Below are 24,601 nucleotides of genomic sequence, written 5' to 3' on the forward strand. Positions count from 1 at the left end.
TATCAGCAAATTCCTTTTAAAAATTATCAACAATTTCAGTTTTAATAGTTCTGTATCAAGTCATATCAAGAAAGTGGTTTCACCAACATTACTACAGGATTCTCCAAAAACTCTACTTCTGACCTTCAAATTTTTTACAAATTGGTCATGAAATGCTTGACCTCAATTCAAAGTTATCAGAATAGCTTGTCACTGGAAAAGTGAAGAATACGAGTTGGGATCTAAATAGAAAAAAATATTACTTTAAGGTAATATTTATATGCTACAATAATCCAGATTAATAATCCAGAGACTGGGACTAACAATCTAGGGACCCAAATTCAAATCTCATTATGCCAGCTGTGGAATTTAAATTCATTCAATTATCTGGAATTTGGGGGGAAAACAAGCAGTTAGTAATGATAACTACAAAAACTACTGGATTGCCATAAAATCCCATCTGGTTCACTAATGACCTACATTCCAGCATCCTTACTTGGTTTGAACTATATGTGATGCCAGAACCAATAATAGGGTTAACCCTTAAATCCCCTATGAAATGGCCATACATGTCACTCAACTGTACTACACTGCTACTTTCAAACAGAAAAATAAAAAAATTAGACTACCTGACATTGGCCAAGTTGCCCCCAGCCTACATACGTTGCAAAGTGCTCTTCACCAACATCTGGGGGACGAGTGCCCAAATCGCGAGCTATCCCGAGGAATAATCAAACAACAGCTGACAAAGTCATAGTCACAGTCACAGTCACAGAATCATACCTTTCAATGTGTCCGTTCCCTCCATCACAAATCTTAATTACTTCACATCTCACTGACTGAATGGATCCACCAGAGGTGGTGGGATTGGTGTGCAGGCAGGAGGAAGCAGTCTTTGGCACACTCAACATTGAATCTAGAACTCAATTTACAGAGCTGTACAGCATAGCAACAGTTCTGCCTACTGCATCTATGCCAGCCTTCATGCCCATCAATACTACTCCCACTTGCCTGCATTAATTCCATATCCCTCCTGCTCATTCAAGTACCTGTCAGGACGCCCCTTAAATTTACCCCTCATATCCCCTCTAAAAACTTTTGCCTCCAGTTTCCAGACATCCTTACCATGGGAAACAGATGCTGACTGTCCATCCCATCTATGCCCCTCATAATTTTATGTACCTCTATCGTGTCACCTCTCAGCCTCCTTCATTCCAGGGGAAAAAAGACCTAGCCTATCCAATCTCTCCCTCCAATCCAGACAACATCATTGTGAATCTTTTCTGCACCCTCTCATGGCATCATGTTAAATGTCAGTAAGGAAACCTCCTGATTACCATCTATCATCTTCCCTCACTAATGAATCAATACTACTGCATGATCAGCAATACTTGGAAGCACTATGACATGTAGCAATGGCATAGAATGTATTTGGGTGAGGGTGGAAAGAGCGGCTTGGTAGCATCACCTCTGACTAGGCTGGATGAGTCCTGATGGACACCAATGCCAAGTCTGTGGAGGACAGTGAGTGAAACAAGACAAGGGGTCCTCACAAACCACTTGTGGCATATGGACCTGTTCATGATAGCATCGACAGAAGTAACCACTGCACAAGCCTTACATATATACCCTCCTTCATGGGGCATTGCACCACAACTGTGCCAAACGGAATTGAATCAGAACAGATATACCATCTGAAAGCTGAGCATTCTTGAGATACCTTGGATCGGCAACAGCAGCATCAATGTATATGGCCACCTCCATAACCTGCACATCCTTCACTCATCCATTACTATCAAACCAAGGAAACAGCTCCAATTCATTGAGGAGTGGTGTGAAGTGCCAACTCAGGGAAGTTGCAACACAGGATGACATGCATACTAGCATCCAAGTCTAGAGCCAAGCAATATCAGAATGACAAGGAATGACTGAAGCTCTGCTATCCTACCACATCTAGTCCTGAATGGTGGGGGAACAATTAAATACCTAATGGCCATTTTCAGCCAGAAGTATCAAGCATATGATCCATTGTGACTTCTTTCTGTGATCCCCACTTTCACAGCAGCCAGACTTCAGCCAATCCACACGACATTAAGCAATGGTTAAGAATGCTGGAAACAGGCAAGGCAGTGGGACCAGCAATTGCAGTAATGAAGATTTGTACTCCAGAACTTACTGCAGCTCCAACCAAGTTGCTCCAGTGAATGCTTGAGGAATGAAATAAACTGTTAAATTTAAAATGAAAATCTGTTATTTCACTAACTTCTAATTTGTTGAAATCTCTGTGTTCTGAGATTTCGCCATTCCGGTCATCTTTTAATCCCTTCAAAAACTCGCTCTTCTTGTCAGTCTTCACACGAGTCATTTTTATAAGTCGACTGGTATTCATCTCAATAGGAGGAGTGGTGCTTGAAGGAGTCTGGTAATAAAACAATGTTGAGGTAAGTGAAACGCACATTCAGTACAATTTTCCTCCTGTTAAGGTCACTAAAATTTATAAATATGTATTCTCAAAACATTATTATTCAAAGTTGAAGATACATACACGTCAAATAAATTTTAAAATGGAATCAAAATTTATAATACAAGCATGGGAGAACACAGGTCTTGACTAGCAATGTTATTTTAACAGAGGTACAAAGTATTTTCATCTGATTTCACGAACAGCAAAAATTAGCACCAGAATTAATTTTGTTCCTGTGAACAATGCTACAAGCTTTGTAACCAAAATAGGTAATCAAAAGTTCAATCAAAAATAAGTCACTGAGGCACTTCAATGCAACTTAAGACAGACAGGAATGATGCTACAGCAGACAAGAATATGCATCACTGGATTATCTTAAATTTTCAAGACATGTTCGGGCACTAAGAAAACCAATGCAGGAGGTAGAGGCATGACACAGTGGGAGACCTTACAAGGAAATGAAATCTAACAGCAGGTACAGATAACCAGTTTCCTTGGGTAAAAACCCTCTGGAGGAGAACTTGAGAATAAGAGGGCATAATCTTAAAATTTGTGTTCCTTCATTTGGAGGCAAAACCATGAAGCATTTACTCAGCCAAAATCTGGAACTTTCAATGACGCAGGGTGAACTAAAATTCCCAAACTGTGTTACAATTTTTAGTAGGTTTAGATATAAAGGGATATGGAATATAAATGAAGTAGAGGTACAGATTAGCCATGAGTCAACTGAGTGAATGATTCCACTCTTTTTTGTTATGTTCCCAAGTATGAAGCTATTGACAAAAAGAGCAATCTTACAACATGTACAAGAGAACACTTCCCTTCTATGCTTTGCACTTGTAGCAATACCAGAATAAACTCCCATCATTTCACATACAGACAAATTACTCCAGTGGAGTATGTAAAAAGTGTGCAAGAAAAAAAAACTAAGAATGTGTTACTGATCATCTTTCCATAATTGGGTCAGTTCAGATCTCAGACAGATTAGAATTTCCAAGATAATCTTCAGAGGAGATCTCAATTAGGAGACAAAGAAAATAAATGGTAATGTCATTCAGAGCTAATTAGATAACAGACTTGCATCATTATCATACCTCTCTTGGAGAGATGTGACAAGAACTGCTACTGAACTGTGCTGGAGGTTTGATCATTGCAATAGGGCTTGTAAATGCTGAATCTTGGCCAGAGAAATGCAAGCCAGGTTTGTTCTCCCTTCCAGTAGATTTCCATGGACCTTGCTATATTTGAAAACACATGGGGAAAAAAATAATTCTATTAATTTTCTGAGTGCAAGATTACATAAACTTTGAAGTCTTGAAGGATTCAATGAGAATCAGCAAGTCTTAAAGAATTACAAGCAAATTGCTGGGCATAGCAAATACATGGGAGGAACCATTTGGGCCTTTAATGCATTTTTATCTCTATCGTATACATTAACTACAGCATTTCTGATTCATTTTTTAAAAATTCAAACCATACTACAAAAAGTATCTGAATGAGATTCTCCATAACATATTCAATGTTCTATATAGGCCGTCCCCCGTTTACGAAGGTTTCATTCCTGAGAACCATTTATAACTTGAACTTTCCTTAAGTTGGAAATGAACAAAAACAGTATGTGGGAGAGGATCACAAAAACAGCTGTGACAGGAGAGCGGGCATCCGCCAGCTGGCCTCACCGAGTGAGTGAGCCTACTAGTTGCTTTTGCGACCCAGCCCGATTGTTGCGACCGGGGGAGGGGGGTGTGGGGTTAGGGAGAGAAAGTATGTGGAAATGCCCCATTCCCACCCAGAAGATGCAAATCTATCCCCATCCATCCCACCGCTCATTTGTATGGGTGTTTGTAACCTGGGGAGAGCCTGAGCCTGCAGTAATTTAATTATGGAAGAAAGGTGAAAGAATGCTGATATATATTGACATTAATTTGTCTGCAGTTTCTTCTAGTACCTTTTGCAAAGAAAAGGCAGAGAAACATAGGCAGGGGTTGGTGGTGCAAATACTAGTCAAATTGTGTATCTTTTGCAACTCAACTCAGAAATAACCTAAAACAAGTAATGATTTAATTATTAAGGATTTCTTCATTCTTTTGACCAGAACTTCAAGTTTCCTCGTTTTAAATAAACAGGATTATGTAAAATACGGCTGAGGGGAAAGCTACACAAGATCATTAAGCATTCATACACAAAGCTTACAAACAGTATTTCTGACATCAATTGCCACACGGCTAGAACCAGCATTCAATTGAGAGGACATGGGTAGTGGTGTAATTAAAAACAATTAATCAAAAGCTTTGCAAAAACAAGATAAAGATGATGCATTATAAAACTATATCACTTTCAAACCAAAATAATTAGCGATGTATGATGAGGATATAGGAAAGGGCTAAAAATGAAATAACTCGCAAAGTAAAAGGAAATAATAAGGGCAATGACAAATGCATAAAGTATTTGAAAGCAGCATGGATTGCTGAATTTGTTCTAGAGAATGATGGCAGAGAAGATGCATGATGGATACACTCAGTGTTTACAAATTCATGGTATAAATGAAAATGCAAGTTTTAATAAAGGAGGATGGGAGTAGAGAACTGAATAAAAAAAAGAATCTGTATCTGTAAATTTAACAGAATTCAGAAGTTAAACCAGCTCCTGCAAAAATGCATCCAGATTGTTGAATGAAGTCAGTCACGCAGGCATGTTCATCTACAGAGCATTGTAGAGAAACTTTTAAATCCACAATTCAAATGAAATTAGTCAACAATTAGGAACTATCTATCTTGAGTAAAAATCTTAATATCTGACAATTTAGGAAGAAAACATGGAAAGCTAATGCAGTATGCAAAAAATATACATTTCCAGGAGTGCATTCAAAAATGATACATCCAAAAATGTGGTTACATAGTTTTAAAAAAATTAGCAGCATTACAGAATTATATAAAATTGCACAAAATCAAACACTTGGGCCAAATGGTCCATGCCCTCCCATTTTAATTCACTCTTCCACTGTGCTTTTGTATCACTCCATTCCCTTCTTGATCAGTCTACGTATCTGCAAGCTCCACGTTCTAATGTAAAGAAATGTTTCTTCAATTATCTGTCATCTATTAACAGGTATATAAATGCTCTCTTACTCCTCTTACTCACATGAAACAGCTTCTAGTCTATCAAACCTAGTTACAATTTTAAAAAGCTCCAGCAAATCTTCTTTTAGCTTTCCCTTTTTCACAAGAAAAGAGCCCAAGCCTACCTAATCTTGTCTGATAGCTGCATCTTCTCAATTCTGATAACATTTCTGCATATATTTTCTTTACTTTGACCAGCAGTTCCACATTCTTTTATTGCTTACAGAGCAGACACAAGTACTTCAAATGTGACCTAGCCAATGTTAAACATGACGTGGATCTATTCCTGTAGAAATAAAGACAAGAATTTGCTTACAGTCTTCATGATCTAACCAACTAATGTAGTCATTTTTACTAATTCATGCATTTTCTGGTTCCAGATCTGTTTCTCTAGTCTGCAGATCTGTTCTGGTTTTCTTGTATTCTTATACAAATTCTAACATCATCAATCATCACCCCCCCACCCCCCCCCAGCTATCATCTGCAAATTTTAAAACTTCTGACACCAGATCACTTAAATGATTACTTCTTACTCTCGGAGAAAGCTCACTTGACTCTCGCTGTTTTGCCCAATTTCTAATCCATCTTGTTACCTAGCCTGACCTTCTACTCGACTCTCATCATACCTTAAAGATTGTATTGCTCTTGTCCAGTATATTTCTCCCCCCCCCCCCCCAGGAAAGAGCTGAGTCCTCTTAAAAAGTTTACATTAAAAAAATCTATATTTCATAACCATAAGTTTTGTCATTTGCTTTTAAAAATTAAATTTTCAGGCTGTAGACATTGCTCTTAAGCTGCCAACTCAAGTTACCACAAGGAGGTGCTGATGGGCTTCCTTCTTTAACATCAGTTTTATACTTGATACAACTGAGAGACTTGCCAGACTAATTTAGAAGAAGATTAGGTCATATATTTTGGTTTGGAAATTGTACCTCAAAGTGAGACAAAGTAATTTTGGAAATTTCCTAATATGCATTTCAGGGAAAATGTCCAAGAGGATTATCAACCTAAATGCTATAGAAATCAGAAAGCAACAGGAAGAGAATGGTTTTTCTTGAGATACATTCTCTCATTATACAACCAAGAATAAACATTGTTGAACAGTATGAATAACAGCACATAAACAGCTTTGCTGAAGTAAAAATAGATAATGCAAAGGGCTACAGTAAATGATAAAGTGAAAAACCACAAATATATATTGGGATATTTATTAGCTCTGGAATATGAGTAAAACAGCCAAAGTTCATTTAGTATTTATACCTGCATATTGATTCATCTTAAGATTTCAAGCTAAATCAAGTCATGCTGTAGAATCTAGCACAAGAGACTAACACGTCAAGGGACTTGAAAAGGCGCCATCAATAAAAGTTACACAATCACAAAGAAAATACTGGGCATGGCGTTCTTGTGCTCAGCCCACTGGCCAAATTCACTGCTATCTCCACTTGCTGATGGTCAAAAACAAGCTTATCTTCTGTACTCAACAGGCATCCAGCAAGGTGGAGTAAACTTCAAGCAGCAAGTCAGTTTTAGGATTCCAAGCCTTAGAAGCCAAATATTTCTAAGGCTTTGATAGTTCACCAGTTATTAAAGCTTTAGAAATATTTGGAAACTATTCTAATTGATAAAAAAAACAAAATATTATTTGTAATGTTTAAAACACCAACAAATAACTAAAAGCATTAAGATAAATAAAGCACATTTCTTTCCCCCACAAATTCAGCAACTGCATTCAAATGAATAGGGTTGCTCTTCAAATACAAGTCCCACCTGGTGTAAAGCTGAGGGCTGGATGCTAAGTATTTCTGGAGGAAGCTACACTTCTTCAAGGAATCTTCAAGACCAAGGTACTGATTTTCAAACTTTTCCTTACAAGACCAAAGGTCATGATAGCACGTTGCAGACAATACTGAATTTTGCCAATAATATCTGCCTTTTTTTAAAAATTCTGTCCATACTTAGCAGCCCACTCAAAAATACTGCCATAGAAGATGCATTCGAGCAGTCAGCAGTGTTATCCACTCAAGGTAATGCACATCTCCTGGCTACACCTTTCACCAGTATAAAATATTTCCAAAATCCAACAATGAAGTGTACAATAATATGATTCTGTGGCAACTCATCGTCAGCGCAGGCGAACCGGCTCGGCGGTTGGGGCGCGCGTCGTCAGAATGGCGGGGCCAAAGATGGCACTGGGCCTTAGTCTTCCCCGAGCAACAGGGGAGAACCTGTTCGCACAAAAAGATTTCGATGACGTAGCACATACGTCATTTCTGTTTTTGGAAGAGGGGAACCGCGTGGATTAAAAGGCCCGCGCAAGGCGGGTAAATAAATCAGTCTTGTTCCACAGCTTGCAGACTAGTGTCTTTATTCTCGCATCGTGGTAGCAGCCGCTACATTGGTGACCCTGACGGTCCAAACGGATTTTGGACCCACACAATGAATGACAATGCAGCAGCCAACGCAGTGGCACTCAAGCTGCCCACCTTTTGGACGCTTTGGCCCTGCGTGTGGTTTGACCAGGCCAAAGCCCAGTTCCAACTTCGACAGATCACCTCAGACTCCACATGATACTACCACATGGTCAGTTCCCTGGATCAGGAGACAACCGCCCAGGTCAGAGACTTCATCCAGTCTCCTCTGGAGGAAGGCAAGTACCCAGCTTTCAAGGCCCTTCTCATTCGGACCTTCAGCCTCTCCCGTCGTGAACGCGCCACCCGCCTGCTTCATCCCGACGGCCTGGGGGACAGATCGCCATCGGCCCTGATGAATGAGACACTGGCCTTGGCTGAGGGACACAAGCCCTGCTTGATGTTCGAGCAGGCCTTCCTCGAACAGCTGCCCGACGACATTCACCTGCTGTTGGCCGATGCTGACTTCAGCAACCCACGTGAGGTAGCTGCCCAGGCAGATGTCCTGTGGAAAGCCAAACGCAAGAGCAGTTCGTCTGTCGGCCAAATCGCCAGACTGCGTGCCCAACGCCTACCTAAACCAGTCCCAGCAGCCAAGCGACCACACCCGAGAATCACAGACGACGACACTGATGACCAGCTGTGTTTCTACCATCAGAGGTGGGGCGCAGAGGCCCGATGCCACCCACCCTGCAAGTTTCAGGGAAACGCCAGGGCCAGCTGCCGCTGATGGCTACAGTGGCTGGCCACCAACACAGCCTCCTATTCATTTGGGACAAGCAGTCTGGGCGTCGTTTCCATGTCGATACTGGAGCAGAGGTCAGTGTTTTACCCCCAACCGGCCGCGACACTCTTAGCAGGCAACAGGGACCCGTCCTCAAAGCCGCAAACGGCACAACGATATGGACTTTCGGTACCCGTACAGTCCAATTACAATTCGATGACAGCCGTTTTACTTGGAACTTTACCCTTGCCGCCGTCGCCCAGCCACTCCTGGGAGCCAACTTCCTCCGGGCCCACAGGCTGTTAGTCAACCTGCGAGGGAAACGGCTAGTGCACTCCAGAACCTTCCAAACTTACTCTCTGGGAGAAGCCAGCCTACCAGCCCTGCGCCTGGACTCAGTTTCCCTGTCTGGCAATGAGTTCACCAAGCTCCTAGCCGAGTTCCCATCGGTCCTGGCACCTCAGTTCACGAATTCGATGTCCAAACATGGGGTGCAGCACCACATCACTATGACAGGGCCACCCCTTCACGCCCAAGCATGACGACTACCTCCAGACAAGCTCCGCCTGGCAAAGGAGGAGTTCCACCGCATGGAGGAGCTGGGGATCATTCGCAGATCAGGCAGCACCTGGGCCTCCTCCTTGCACATGGTCCCCAAAGCCACCGGCGGGTGGAGGCCCTGCGGCGACTACCGCAGGCTGAACGATGCCACCACCCCAGACCGCTACCCCGTCCCTTATATCCAGGACTTTGCGACAAACCTACATGGGGCTCACATCTTCTCCAAGGTGGACCTCGTCCGGGGATACCACCAAGTCCCGGTCCACCCTGACGTCCCCAAAACTGCGCTCATCATTCCGTTCGGCCTCTCCAAATTCCTTTGAATGTCATTCGGCCTTAAGAACACCGTGCAGACCTTCCAGCGGCTGATGGATGTGGTAGGCTGCGACCTGGACTTGGTGTTCATTTACTTAGATGACATCCTCATCGCCAGCCGTAACTGCCAAGAACATCTTTCCCACCTCCGCCGACCATACTCCTGCTTCAGTGATTTCAGCCTCACTATCAACCCGGCCAAGTGCCAATTCGGACTTGACTCTATCGATTTCCTTGGCCACAGAATCACCAGTGAGGGAGCAACACCCCTACCCACCAAGGTAGACGCTATCCGCCATTTTGCCCGTCCCAACACAGTCAAGGGCCTGCAGGAGTTCGTTGGGATGGTCAACTTTTACCATTGTTTCATCCCTGCAGCAGCCTGTATCATGCGCCTTTTGTTCTCGCTGATGTCTGGCAAGGGCAAGGACATTGCCTGGGACGACGAAGCCGCAGCTGCCTTCATTAAGGCCAAACAAGCCCTAGCAGATGCCACGATGCTGGTACACCCCAGGACAGACGTCCCAACCGCCCTCACGGTGGACGCATCCAACACCGCGATCGCTGGGGTACTGGAACAACTAATCAAAGGCCGTCGGCAACCCTTGGCGTTTTTCAGCAGGCACTTTAGACCACCCGAACTCAAATACAGCGCTTTTGATCGAGAACTACTAGCGCTGCACCTGGCAATCCGGCATTTCCAGTACTTCTTAGAAGGCAGACCTTTCACTGCGTTCACTGACCATAAGCCATTGTCTTTCGCCTTCTCCAAGATCTCCGATACCTGGTCAGCCCGCCAGCAGCGACATTTGTCCTACATTTCCAAGCTCACAACGGATATTCAACATGTCTCCGGAAAGGACAATGTCGTTGCTGACGCGCTCTCCAGACCGACCATCCACAGCCTGTCCCTGGGTGTAGACTACGTGGCCCTGGCTGACGCACAGCAAGCCGACAACGAGCTGCCCAGCTACAGAACCGCAGTCTTGGGCCTGCAGCTCCAAGATTTCGTAGTTGGCCCAGGTCAGCGGACCCTCCTGTGTGATGTTGCAACCAGTTAGCCCTGCCTTATAGTTTCTGCAGCCTGGTGGAAACGTGTTTTTGACTCGGTACACGGGTTGGCGCACCCGTCCATCAGATTGACTGTCTGACTAGTCACCAGCAAGTTCGTCTAGCACAGCCTGCGCAAACAGGTCAGTGAGTGGGCCAAGATTTGTCCACACTGCCAGACATCAAAAATCCAACGACACACCAAGGTCCCGCCACAGCAGTTCGAGCCTACCCGTAGAAGGTTCGACCACATTCACGTTGACCTTGTTGGTCCCCTGCCAGTTTCAAGAGGAGCAGGGTACCTCCTTACCTTGGTGGACCGGTTCACGAGGTGGGCAGAGGCAACCACTCTCTCAGACACCATGACCGATTCCTGCGCCCGGGCGCTGCTCACAACTTGGGTCTCGCGCTTTGGTGTTCCGGCCCGCATCACTTCAGACAGAGGCGCCCAGTTTACCTTCAGCCTATGGTCTGCATTAGCGAACATGCTAGGAATGCAGCTGCACACCACCACGGCCTACCACCCTCAGTCAAACGGGTTGGTAGAATGTTTCCACCGCCATCTGAAATCAGCACTGATGGCCTGCCTGGAAGGCCCTAACTGGGTCGACAAACTTCCTTGGGTCCTGCTCGGCATATGCACTGCCCCCAAGGAGGATCTCTACGCTTAGTCAGCTGAACTCGTGTACGGTGCACCCCTGGTCGTCCCAGGGGAGTTCATACCCGCCCTTAGGGGGCAAGAGGAACAACCTGCGGCAGTCCTGGAAAGACTGCGCGAGAGGCTCGGCAACTTGGCACCGATTCCCACTTCGCGACATGATCAGTCCCCATCCTGTGAGCCTAAGGAACCATGAGACTATAAGTTCGTTTTCGTTTGCAGGGGCACACCCTGGGCACAGTTGCAACAATCATACGAGGGGCCGTTCCAGGTTGTCAGAAATAATGGGTCCACCTTTATTTTGGACACTGGGGGCAAGGAAGAAGTCTTCACGATGGACCACCTCAAACCGGCCCATTTAGACCTACAACAACCGGTCAAGGTCCCAACACCGTGACGCAGAGGCTGACCACCTAAGCAACGGCTAGCACAGCCCGTGAACTTTGGGGACCGTATCGCTGGTTCTGGGGGGGGGGGGGGTTGTGTGGCGACTCATTGTCCGTGCAGGCAAACCGGCTCAGCGGTCAGAGTGTGCGTCATTGGAGCAGCGGGGCCCAAGATGGCGCTGTTTTCGGAAGAGGGGAACCGCGTGGCTTAAAAGGCCCGCACAAGGCAGGTAAATAAATCAGTCTTGTTCCACAGCTTGCAGACTCGTGTCTTTATGCTCGCATCGCGGTAGCAGCCGCTACAATTCTATCATATCTTTTTTCTTAAATTCTAAGCTTCAGTGGGACCTAATTTTTCATATTTACTTATCACACCTTTCACAAAATCTCCATCAGTATAAAGTTGAAATGTGACAAATAATGAAGAAACTTTGTAGCTTACTTTCAGAACAGATTTTGTAATTTGTTAAAGGCATTTTGCTGATCAGAGACAATCATTTAAGGTTCACCCATTTTTCATTTGCAATTTCATCAAAACTGGAATATTTAATGCTGTGCTCTCTCCAAGTTGAATTCCTTAGGAACCACAACTATACTTGTACAAATAAAACATAATTTCAACCTTTAAAGCAGCATTTTTTTTCAACCACACCTTTTGAGACTTTGATTTTCACAATCAATTTTTCACTCTACTTCTTTATAATTTTTTCCTGCACTTGTGCATTCTTGGGCTAGGTGCCTTTGCGATTTCCAGTGCTTTTAAATCCTTCCATCTATGGCAAAGTGAGGAGAATTGCCAACAACTTTTATCAATGGTACTTCTGATTAGGAGAAAAATTTCTTGACATGAATGATCCAATGAGCAATAAACATTGTTTATTGCTGGAGGAACTCTGCTGATCATCATGTTTTTCCATCGAGATTCCAGCATCTACAGTCCTTTGTTTCTCAAGCAATAAATAGATGTGAACCAAGGTCTTGCACAGTTGATGAAACAAAGCAGATGAAAATACTGTGCAAACTGTCAGTTGTGCAACATGGGTCCTCAGCTTTTCAGCCAGGTGAAGCAAACTCTCAACATCCAACTTTCCAAATAAATTGCATCCCATTCTTTAATGTTCAAAGGCAACTGATCCAATGATTAAACAAAGCCTTCTCTATTCTCAAGGTTGGAAGAACTTTTTAAAAAAAAATTCTCAGAGAGCTCATCTGGGTGGATGCAGGAGAATGAGTCCTTGTTTGAGGAGTCCAGAACTAAGGGTTGGGACATCTACAACTGAGATGATTTGACATTTCTTAACACAAAAAGGTATGTATCTTTTCTACCCTGAAATGTTGGAGAGCCTCAGGCATTGCTGTTATTCAAATCAGATCAATAGATTTCTGGACATTAAAGGACTAAGAGGGTGTTCGAAAGGGCTGGAAAACATTGTGAGGAAGTTCATCAGCTAAGAGCTTGTTGAATGGCAGAGTTGGCTCAAGAGGCTGAGTGGGGTACTCCATCTCCTACTTCTTATATTCTTATGCTCCACTCAATCTTCAGATAGTTATTTCAAACCAGAAATCATTGGAAATGAATCTCTATGTAGAATTACGGTTTGATTTTAAGATAATAAATCTTGTGTTGCTATTACTCTGAGAAAAATGTGAGTGTTTATGAGCAGGCAAACCTTTCATTTATGAAAGATGGGGATATTACATTCTAGTATGAAGTACAAGGAACAATGGTGACACTAGTTAGTGTTAGATAGTGTGGGGCACAAGGATTACATATTACCTTATAATACTTCCAGAGTTACACAACATTATTGAAGAATTATCCATCAGATCTATACATGCCAGATGGGGTTAAAATAAGTGGATATTGAAGACCATACTTGATCAAGTAGAATATAGAGGTACAATCAGTAAATATGACTGCAGGCTTCTTAAACAACAATGTCAAATGTATCACTTTCTAATGAATTGTTCAAGGTGTTACAAAGTAAAAAGCTAGAACCTCTCCTCTGTCCAAAATGAAATCGAACAATTGTTCAAGGAAGTTTTCCACCTTTAGTTACCCAACATTCTCAGTTGTTATTGGAGCATTAGATTTTATTTACAGTCACATTAAGCATTTGTCTAAAATATAAATTATGCTATTGCAGATTACACTCCATAAACAATTATTGCAGTTTTCTTTCCCCAGAATGTGTGAAAGTCTTCTGGAATAGGGTTCAATAAGTTGAAGATATTATGCCAAGTGCAATTTTTCAAGAGACAAATAACACTTAAAGTTACTCAAATATCAGGATGAAATGAGACCAAATTCAGAATTCACAAGAAATTATTCATTCAATTAATAACTGAATAATTCATTATTCAATTAACTTCTCAATTATGTTGTTCAACCTCATGATTACCTTCATTTCAGAGTTAAGCATGCTTTTAAAACATTGCATAGAAAAAATTAAGAAAAAAGTACACTGCCCTACCTTTGTGGGAGGGGCTGTAGGCTTGGGTATTAGATTTTTGTAAACACTTGGGCTTGCAGTGTTTTTGTTGCTGCTTGAAAGATGATTTCCTGAGGAAGAAAAGCTTGTTGAGAATATTGGTTCCTCTTTCAAAACTTTTTTGATGACCAGCATCTTGGAAACCGGCTGCTTGGCACTTGGAGGATTTTCTGGGTTCATATGGATAAAAAGTTTTGTAAAATTATTTAACCTTTTCAAATTTTCCTTGATTGCAAACATGAAAACAAACATGAAAATTCTATGCTTGTGCAAAATCTGCTGCTTCCTCAAAGAAGGACGTTAACTGTGATTGATTCCAGAAAGTGCTCAGTGGTGTTCTAAGCAAAACTTAAGTGCAGGCAGCAAACGTCCCTGAAGCAACATTATTCAATGCACTTCACTCATACCAGCGGTAATAAGGTCAAGATTCACGCGCACCTCTGAAACCTAAATTAAGACTACAATTCTGAGATAGTTGATGAAAATCCAAAGGAAATAATCATTCCTTCAACACCTTCTTAAATCCACAAATTAGATTCAAATAGAGCCTGTGATTAATAGAAAACCTGAGATATTTTGTTTATTGTGGTTTTTCCAAATACTTTGGATGACTCTTCTCTCATAAGCACCCACAACATGAATTACATTATCAAACAGGATCAGTGAACACTTAAATCAAATCAAATCATAGAGCAAAACGGCGCAGATACAGGCCCTTTTATCCAAGTCATCCATGCCGACCAACATTCCCATTTGCCCGTGTTTGGCATCCATCCCTCTAAACCTTTCCTATCCATGTACCTGACCAAGTGTGTTTTCAATGTTGTTATTACACCTGCCTCAACCACTTCCTCTGGCAGCTCGTTCCATACACACACCACTCTGTGTGTGAAGATGTGCTCCTCAGATCCCCTTTAAATCTTTTCCCTCTCACCTTAAACCTATGCCCTCCAGTTTCAGATTCACCTACTCTGGGGGAAAAAAAACTGTACATTCACTCCATTTACACCCTTGTGATTTTATACACCTCTGTGAGGTTACACCCCACCCCCCCACCCCAGTCTCCTACGTTCCAAGGAATGAAGTCTCAGTCTCTCCCTTTAACTCAGGCCCTCAAGTCCAGCCAGCATCCCCATAAAACTTCTTAGCACTCCTTCCAGCTTAATGACACCTTCCTTATAATAGGGCAACCAAAAATGTCAACAATACCTCAGGTGCAGCCTCACCAACATCTTGTACAACTACAACATAATGTCCCACCTCCTATACTCAGTACCCTGACTGATGAAGGCCAGCATGCCAAATGCCTTCTTTACCATCCTGTCTACCTGTGGCACCACTTGCAGTGAATTATGCACTTGTACTCCAAGGTTCCTGTTCTAAAACACTCCCCAGGACCCTACTGTTTACTGTGAAAGTCCTCCCCTCATTTGACTTCCTAAAGAGCAACACCTCACACTTATCTAGATTGAATGCCATTTGCCATTCCTTGGCCCACTTATCCAGCTGATCAAGATCCCTTTGTAATTTTTGATAACCTTCTTCACAGTTTACAATACCACCTATTTTAGTGTCATCTGCAAACTTACTAACCCTATCCCTTGTACATTCTCATCCAAATAATTTATACAAATGATGAAAAACCATGGGCTCAGCACCTATCCCTGTGACACACCAATAGTCACAGGCCTCTAGTCCAAAAAACAACCTTCAACCATCACTCTCTGCTTCCTACCATCGAACCACTTGTGCATCCCTCTAGATTCCATGTGATCTAACCTTCCATATGGGACCTTGTTAAAGGTCTTGCTAAAGTCCATATAGACAACATCTACCATCCTGTTCTCATCAATCCTCTTGTTTACTTCCAAAACAAAACTAACATTTTTCGAATGTTAGGATTAGGATTCGAAATTGGCTGTGTGGGAGAAGACAGAGAGTGGTAGTGGATGATTGTTTCTCAGACTGGAGGCCTGTGAGTAGTGGTGTGCCTCAGGGATCTGTGCTGGGTCCATTGTTGTTTGTTGTCTATATCAATGATCTAGATGATAATGTGGTAAATTGGATCAGCAAGTTTGCTGATGACACTAAGATTGGAGGCGTTGTGGACAGTGAGGAAGACTTTCAAAGCTTGCAGAGGGATCTGGACCAACTGGAAGAATGGGCCAGAAAATGGCAGATGGAATTTAATGCAGACAAGTGTGAGGTGTTGCATTTTGGAAGGACAAATCAAGGTAGGACATACACAGTAAATGGTAGGGCGCTGAGGAGTGCAGAGGAACAAAGGGAGCTGGGAGTTCAGATACCTAATTCCTTGAAAGTGGCGTTACAGGTAGACAGGGTTGTAAAGAAGGCTTCTGGCATCCATAAATCAGAGTACAGGAGCTGGGATGTTATGGTGAGGTTGTATAAGACATTGGCGAGGCCAAATTTGGAGTAGTGTGCGCAGTTCTGGTCACCTAACTATAGGAAGGATATCAGTAAGATTGAATGAGTGTAGAGAAGATTTACTAGAATGTTGCTGGGTCTTCAAGAGTTGAGTTACAGGGAATGATTGAACAGGTTAGAACTTTATTCCTTGGAGCGCAGAAGAATGAGGGGAGATTTGATAGAGGTTTACAAAATTATGAGGGGTATAGACAGAGTTAATGCGAGTAGGCTCTTTCCACCTAGATTAGGAGAGATAAGTACGAGAGGACATGGCTTTAGGGTGAAAGGGGAAAGATTTAGGGGGAACTTCTTCACTTAGAGAGTGGTGGGAGTGTGGAACGAGCTGCCATTTGATGTGGTAAATGCAGGCTCACTCTTAAGCTTTAAGAATAAATTGGATAGATACATGGATGGGAGAGGTCTGAAGGGTTATGGACTGGGTGCAGGTCAATGGGACTAGCGGAATAAAGTTCCGGCACAGACTAGAAGGGCTGAATGGCCTGTTTTCTGTACTGTAGTGTTCTATGGTTCTACCATATTTGAGAGACATGATTTTCCATGCACGAAACCGTGCTGACTATCCCTAATCAGTCCTTATTTACCCAAATGCTGGTAGATCCTGTCCCTCAGAATCAATTGATAAATAGTTTTCCTTATGTTACATTAAGTTGAAAGAGCATTTTAGTTTAAGTAAATAGTCTTTCTATAAAGGTTAAAATACCACTGAAACATTCATGGAACACAGTTTTCATTAGCAATAAAATCCCAAACAGAATTTTATTCTGAGCAACGTAATATACTTTTACCACCACGATTCCCTCCCCATCCCATGAAGGTCATTACCATAGGCAAAAAATAAACTGCTGGAGGAACTTAGCGAATTGAGCAGCATCTGGGGTGGGAAAGGAATTGTCAATGTTTCAGGCTGAGATCTTGCATCAGGACAGAGTGGAGAGAGTAGGTAGTCAGTATAAAAAGGAGAGAGGGAAGGGTGAGGCAGGGGCCAGTAGGTGACAAGTGAACCAAGGAGGGGTGAGTGATGGAATTGGGAAACAGAAGCAGGTGGGTGATAGGTGAATGCAGACAAGGGAATAAGGGGGGGGGGGGCGGGCGGGCGGGCGATGGAGTCAGGTGAGGAGGGGAAGAAAGGAGAGGCTGAAGGTGTAGTCAGAGGCTGGAGGGTGATTGTCATAATTTGCCCCAATAGTACGTGATCTTTTCCAATCTGATCAGCTGTTCACTCTGCTCTGATAATAGAAGTACTAAAAAGGGCGAGCTGACTGAGGGCTGATAAACAAATCAACACCCAGCTCAAATCAAAGTTTTACAAATACCAGACCTGTCCACTAACATTGGTCACAACAGGATGCACAAATCTAATTCTGAATTCTTCCCACATTTGGTTAGCTATTGCATCACTTCAATCAGAAGTTAAGTTCCTGACTACTTTGAGAGAGATGCTCCTGGCAGCAATTTAAGAAAGGGCAGAGGGTTGCACTGCTAAACAATGTCCCCTTTTAGGAAGTAGCTACCTAAATGAATACTTGGTGTTCTGTATGGTGAAGGACATTGCAGTTTGATGAGATCACCTCTCATTCTAAACTCCACTAAGTCCAGGTTAATTTTGCATCTTTTGTCTCCATAATCTTTTCCAAATGTGACTCTCAAGTGTCAGGCGCACTAAGTGAGTTTAACATTTTTTTTGTCTGAAAAAATCTGCAGCAAATTCAGAGCACACTTGAGTCATGCAAGAAGTGCAAGCAACATTAATATTTTAAAAAAATTACATGAATTCCAATGATAACCGAGATGCCATTGCAACGTTCAATGGATTTATGCAATTTTCTGATGTCTTCTTACCCCATACTCCTGCAGGTGTGCTCACAGGTCTGCTCTGGCTCAACTGTTTTTCAGCATCAGGATTCAGAGATGGCTGTTTAAAGAAAGTTCATCCAAGGCCTTTAATCAACTTACTATTTTTAAACAGAATTCCCATTTTTCAAGTGTACATTTAATTTCAAAAAAGGCTTTTGCAGAGAAGTTACAAAAATACTTACAAAGTCTTCCTCTTCAAATTGAAGTTTTTCATCCTTTTCCTCCTTTTTCTCTTCCTTGACCTCAACAGGTGGTTTGTCCTGGAATCCTGAGCTCTTCCGGTTGTGGAAGTTGCCATAGTGCCTATGGCTACCACCACCCCCACGCTGATTGACAACATCATGACCTCTAGTTACGTTGTGCCAACCTGCACTCTCCTTCCAACCTTGACTTCCAACAAGGCTAACTTGAACACTCTTAGAAACCCCAGAATCGACAGAATCATGACGAAGCAATGAAGGTTGATAGCAACCATCTAAAAATTAAACAAATTGCAAGATATTAGTCTTTTCATTAAACAAATCTGAAAATGCATTGATGGCATGAACATCCATTTTGAATTTTGCTGGTTTTGTTATTTCTTAAAATTACAGATTGTATTTTCCCAAACCAAATATTAGTGAACTTGTGAATAATTAATATATACATGGATTTAATGAATAAGAGTCATCACATATGGAAAAGATGTTTGTCAACATCACAAATTGAAAACAGTTTCAAGTTGCAACCAACGAGCAACAGAAAACACATGCATTAGTTATACAAATTATGTTTTAATTATAAGAAATTGTTAACTTCCCGACTACCAAAATTTCTGAAAAACACAAAATAACAGAAGTACAAAAACATGTGTTTGTGAAATTCCAAGAAAAAAGTGACTCATTTCGACTCTACTTCAAATAGGTGGCACAGCAAGTCTCAAATTGGTCAGTTCTAGTTTCCAACTGACCAACTAATTAAATGTTGGTAAAATTAAGGCAGCCTTGACCTTTCGTCTATGTTGTCATATTTCTGCAATGTTGCATGTTATCCTTTCATTGATGCTTTGTTTCTGCAAATTATTTAGTACTTGATGTTTGCCTTTGAGTCTGACAAGTGACATAGAATAGTACAACATAGTATGGGCCCTTTGACCCATGATGTTGTGCCAACCTATATGAGCACCTACTCCATGATCAATCTAATCTTTCACTTCGATACATAACTCTCCATTTTTCTTACCTCCATGTGCCTATCTAAAAGTCTTTTATATTTCCCTTCTGTATCAGCCCCTACCAGCCCCGGCAGTGCATTCCAGGCACCCACCACTCTGTGTAAAAAAAACCTACCCCTGACATCTCCCCTGAACTTTCCTCCATGCACCTTAAACATGTGACCTTTAGTATTGGCCATTACCACCCTGGGGTAGTAATGTCTATGCCTCTCATAATCTTACATACCTCTATCAAGTCACCTCTCATCCTTTGTCGCTCCAAAGAGAAAAGCCCTAAAACTCTCAACCTCTCCTCATAAGACATGTTCTCCAAACCAGGCAGGATCCTTGTAAATCTCCTCAGCTTCCACATCTGTCCTATAATGTGGTGACCAAAACTGAACACAATATTCCAAGTGTGGTCGAACCAGAGTCTTATAGAGCTGCAACATTATCTCTCGGCTCTTGAACTCAATCCCCTGGCTAATGAAGGCCAGCACATCATACGCCTTCTTAACCACGCTATCAACTTGCACGGCAACTTTGATGGATCTACATTGGACCCCACGATCTCTCTGTTCCTCCACACTGTTAAGGATCCTGCCATTAACCATGTACTCTGCCTTCGAGTTCGATCTTCCAAAGTGCGTCACTTCACACTTCTCCAGACTGAACTCCATCTGCCACTTTTCCACCCAGTTCTGCATCCTCTCTATATCCTCTTGCAATCTACGACAACCTTTTGCACTATCTACTGCACCACCAACATTTGTGTCATCTGCACACTCACCAACCTTTGTGTCATCTGCATACCTACCAACCCACCCTTCCACTTCTTCACCCAAGTCATTTATAAAAACCAGGAAGAGCAGGGGCCCCAGAACAGATCCCTGTGGAACACCACTAGTCACCGACCTCCAGGTTGAATATTCCCCGTGGTTGTAGAAGGGGAGTATTCAGCCTTTTGTAGGAAAGCCAATTCTCCATGGATCTCATACCTCATGACAATGGGAAATTTAATGAAATATCAGCCACAGTATTATTGTTATTTGCTGGTCTGAAGGTAGACTAACTCAGTAAGTTTCAGAGCACTGTTGCATAAGAAAATACTGCTTTAAATCCAGAGTCAGTAAAAACAGCTAACCATAGTATTGCTCATTATTTACTTGACAAAAATGCAACAATTGAACAATTCACCCACTGGATTGGCAATGAAGAGACTGAATAGTTTTGAGAACTCTAAACTGCTGAAAGCAAATATAGATTCAAAGATCAAAGAATAGGTAACGTTGCTCCATCTATGATACAATATTCTTTTGAATAGTTACTGAAAGCACATGAAAACATAGTCTTAACCTCCTCTTTTAATTCTGTTCATGATATCCTTCCGTTTTATCAATTAACTAGGTACTTATGTTTAAGCCCAAGAAACATGAAATTACAGAGAGATTTAACTACATTAAAAAAAATCTTTTCATTACAAATGCAAATGCTAACCAGTTCTAAACAACGAAAGAATCCCAAAACCTTGCAATAAACTCATTAGCAGTCTACTCCAAGCAAGTAGTATAACCCCTCTGAAATAACTGGTCAATATAGCTCTGGATAAGTTGTAGGACTACATCACTCAGAGGCTGTCATAAACTCTTGTTACTCTTTATTGCTCACATCACAAGCTTATGTCCAAGTTCTACCTCCTCAGTAGACTCTTGTTGTTTTAACAGTATTGAAAAATGCAAACAAAATCAGAAAATATTGGGAGAATATAAAGTGGTCCATGAGAGGTTTATGAGCCACTGTACTAGCTTTTCAGAAAGGGAACTAGACTCAAAAGGCATCTCCATGACATTTGTATTGAAAGTAGAATGTGATTAGACAATCCACTGTTTGATGCTGTTTACCAAAGTCAAAAAGGAAGTTTGATTTGCTATATACATATTAAATGACCACATCACCAAGTTCCAATTTAATTTTTGTTCAGAACTGCCCAAATATTTCGATTTTGGTGAAACCAAGGCAGCAATGACTTTTGGTCTTGAATGAGTTCCTTGTTTTGAACCATGTTCCAAGTCCTAATTTTCTTACACTGTGCATCACTGTTGAATTTAACAAGGCAAGGGCAGTGGGATTAGAAAGAGTTTGTTGAAACTGGGTACTGGGGCTTGAAGCGAAGGTTAGAGATCCTGATGGATTGGTAGGTAGGAGTGAATGACAACTCTCAGTATCTTGACAGATGTGCAAAGAGATAAGCAGCAGCAGTGGGAGTCATCGAGCTCAGTTTGAGCTGAAGAAAATCTTGGGCTTAGAAAACAAAATTATCTGGTCATCTGACAGAACAGAAAGTCATCAAAAACATGAAAGAGGAGGTAACGACTGTTTTTGTGTACCTTAATAACCCTTGTAAAAGAAATTTCTACCACCGAATATGATGGGAGGCTGTGTTCAAAGATCAAATTCTGGAGGTAGAGCAACAACACCCACCTTTTGTTCTTGAGTTTACAGTTCTAATAGTGGCTGCATAGCTAAGTTCTGCTATGTGCCAATGAGTTCTGGCAGCTCTTCGATCAGATTAAAGTGCAAGAGTGGAGGGCCATGGTACACCTGTGTCAGCATCTCAAACACTACCTGCAAGTTTCTGGTTGAAGTTTTGACTGCAATCTTCCACAAATGGTTGCAAAAGGTTAGAGACCTGTCAACGGTCGTTCTGAGGTACAATGGTGTTGGGACACATCTCTCCACTGAAAGCAACTCTCTCTGTTGTGGTTGCCAGGGGAGTGTGAGAGACCAATGGAAGGACAGTTGACTTTGCTGAGTTTAACCACAGGTTCTATTTCTGGATATAATCAGCCACTGTGACCAAACATTAAGAAAAATAATCATTCCAAGTAACAGGTATTTTATTAAATATAATCACATTTCAAAATAAAAACAAAGCTTCTACATATTTACCCAGAAATGGATAAAACTGAAGAAAAACTATTAATTTATTTGAAGGTATTTTGCAATAACAACAAACTAAATTTTTCGATTTTTCATCTGGCAATTGGAATTGTGTAATTATTAAATTGTACCTTTCCTACCTCCAGCAGCTCGGAGTACACCATTACTAAAGAATCCATCTGAAGAGTTGTGCCTTCTACGACTCACACCAAATCGACCATCACCCCTGGCAAAATGATCACCATGTTTCTCATTGGTAGTAGTGGACTATAAGAAAAAGATATTCAAAAAAGTGAAATTAATTGTGCCTTCTACATGAGTATTTTCATCAATGCTGCTATTAACTATAAACGTTGTGATAAAGGAAACAAAGGTCAGTAAATTCCTTATTTTGCTGCCAGATTCAAGCTATACCCTGCTAGGCCACAAAAGCAACCTGCTGCAGTAAATTCTTGGCGAGATCTGGGGTAGCTATCAAGATATTTTCACTTGCTGGAGAGTATTTTCAAGGGGACAGTCATTTAAAACCAAGGTACGCGTACCAATTTATTTTCATAGAATCTCTGGAATTCCCTGCCCCAGAGAGTTGTGAAGGCCTGCTCATGAGAAATATTTAAAGTGGAGTAGATATTTTTAAAAGATGAGAGGATAGAGGGTTATGGGGATCTGGTATCAGAGGAGGAGTTGGGGCCACCATGGGCAGGCTGAGGCGCGAAGTAGCTAAATCCTATTTTCCTGTGTTTTACTCGTGTTTAATATACGTTTAAGCAATATCAATCTAGTTTTAAGTACTGTATCAACTGTTTTAATAGCAAAGATCACTGTATCATGACCTGGTTCTTGTAAAGCTTGAATTCATGAAATTTACGATCTAGTTCATATATTTATAGCGTTCAGTATAGTGAGTAAATTGATTCCACACTAAATGTGCAAATTCAGAACTGTTAAGGATAATCTAAATTCTGTGGTTCAACAGATAGGACTGAAACATTATATTCCCTTGGGTCATGCTGCCACCCCCCCACCCCTTAATAAATTCTTTCTTAGTTAAACATTATTGAAATTCCAGTTACGTTGAGTTGCTTGGGATGGGTTCACTTTTCTTTTCTCATAGGGTGCATCACCAGAGATCATCACAGAATAACAGCTAAAACAGCTTCCCTCCTTCAAGTGTGGCAAAAGACAATTCCTGGGATGCACATGAAATTTGCTTGTGGTATCAACAACAATATAATTGTTAAATTGTACACCACAAGTAGAGAGAGCTGTGAAGGTGTTTGGCCTTCATCGGTCAGAGCACTGAACACAAGAGTTGGGATGTCATGTCATAGCTGTACGGGATGTTGGTGAGACCTCACTTGGGAGTATTGTGTGTAACTATGGGATGGATGTCATTAAGCTGAAAAGGATACAGGAAAGATTCACAAGGATGTTACTGGGTCTGGAGAGCTTGAGAGACTGGAATAGGTTGGGGCTTTTTTCCCTGGATCATAGGAGGCTGAAGAGTGACCTTATAGAGGTATATAAAATCATGAGGGGATATAGCCAAGGTCTTTTTCCCAAGGTAGGGGAATCTAAAGAAGGACTACATAGATTTAAGATGTGAGGGGAAAAGACTTAGAGGATCTGAGGGGCAACTTTTTCCACACAGAGGGCAGTGGGTATATGCAACGAGCTGCCAGAGGAAGTGGTAGAAACAGGAATGATTTAAAAAGCATTCGGACGTGTTCACGGATAGGAAAGAATTAGTGGGATATGGGCCAAACACAGGCAAATGGGGCTATCTTGGATGGGGATCTTGGTTGGCATTGACGTGTTGGGTTGAAGGGCCTGTTTCCGTGTTGTGTAATTCTATGACAATGCAATATTTCTACACTGACTTGTCGAACAAGTGGTCATGTCAGGAAGCAGTGGGAATGAGTAAATTTGCTTCTGTTACAATCAAAAAACAAATGGGATTTTGTTTTTAAAAACTACTCAAAATATCAGGGAGTCTGCAAGTTGA

The 24,601-nt window shown here is 41.8% G+C and overlaps 1 protein-coding gene across 3 annotated transcripts in view; it reads right to left on the reverse strand.

Annotated features, from left to right (window-relative positions):
* The window catches only part of gpbp1l1 (GC-rich promoter binding protein 1-like 1), a 50,982-nt gene that overhangs the window by 4,126 nt on the left and 22,255 nt on the right, over positions 1-24,601 (reverse strand). For 2 of the 3 annotated variants that reach the window (XM_052012127.1, XM_052012126.1), the window contains exons 4-9: positions 22,728-22,863; positions 18,647-18,939; positions 18,450-18,522; positions 14,142-14,329; positions 3,538-3,681; positions 2,243-2,398 (exon numbers count right to left, since the gene is read on the reverse strand). In XM_052012127.1, coding sequence (XP_051868087.1) covers positions 2,243-2,398; positions 3,538-3,681; positions 14,142-14,329; positions 18,450-18,522; positions 18,647-18,939; positions 22,728-22,863 — 990 coding nt within the window. The remainder of the gene's footprint in view (positions 1-2,242; positions 2,399-3,537; positions 3,682-14,141; positions 14,330-18,449; positions 18,523-18,646; positions 18,940-22,727; positions 22,864-24,601) is intronic. The other variant, XM_052012128.1, reaches the window with a different exon arrangement.

The sequence above is a fragment of the Pristis pectinata genome, chromosome 3 (assembly GCF_009764475.1).
Source record: "Pristis pectinata isolate sPriPec2 chromosome 3, sPriPec2.1.pri, whole genome shotgun sequence".
NCBI lineage: Eukaryota > Metazoa > Chordata > Chondrichthyes > Rhinopristiformes > Pristidae > Pristis > Pristis pectinata.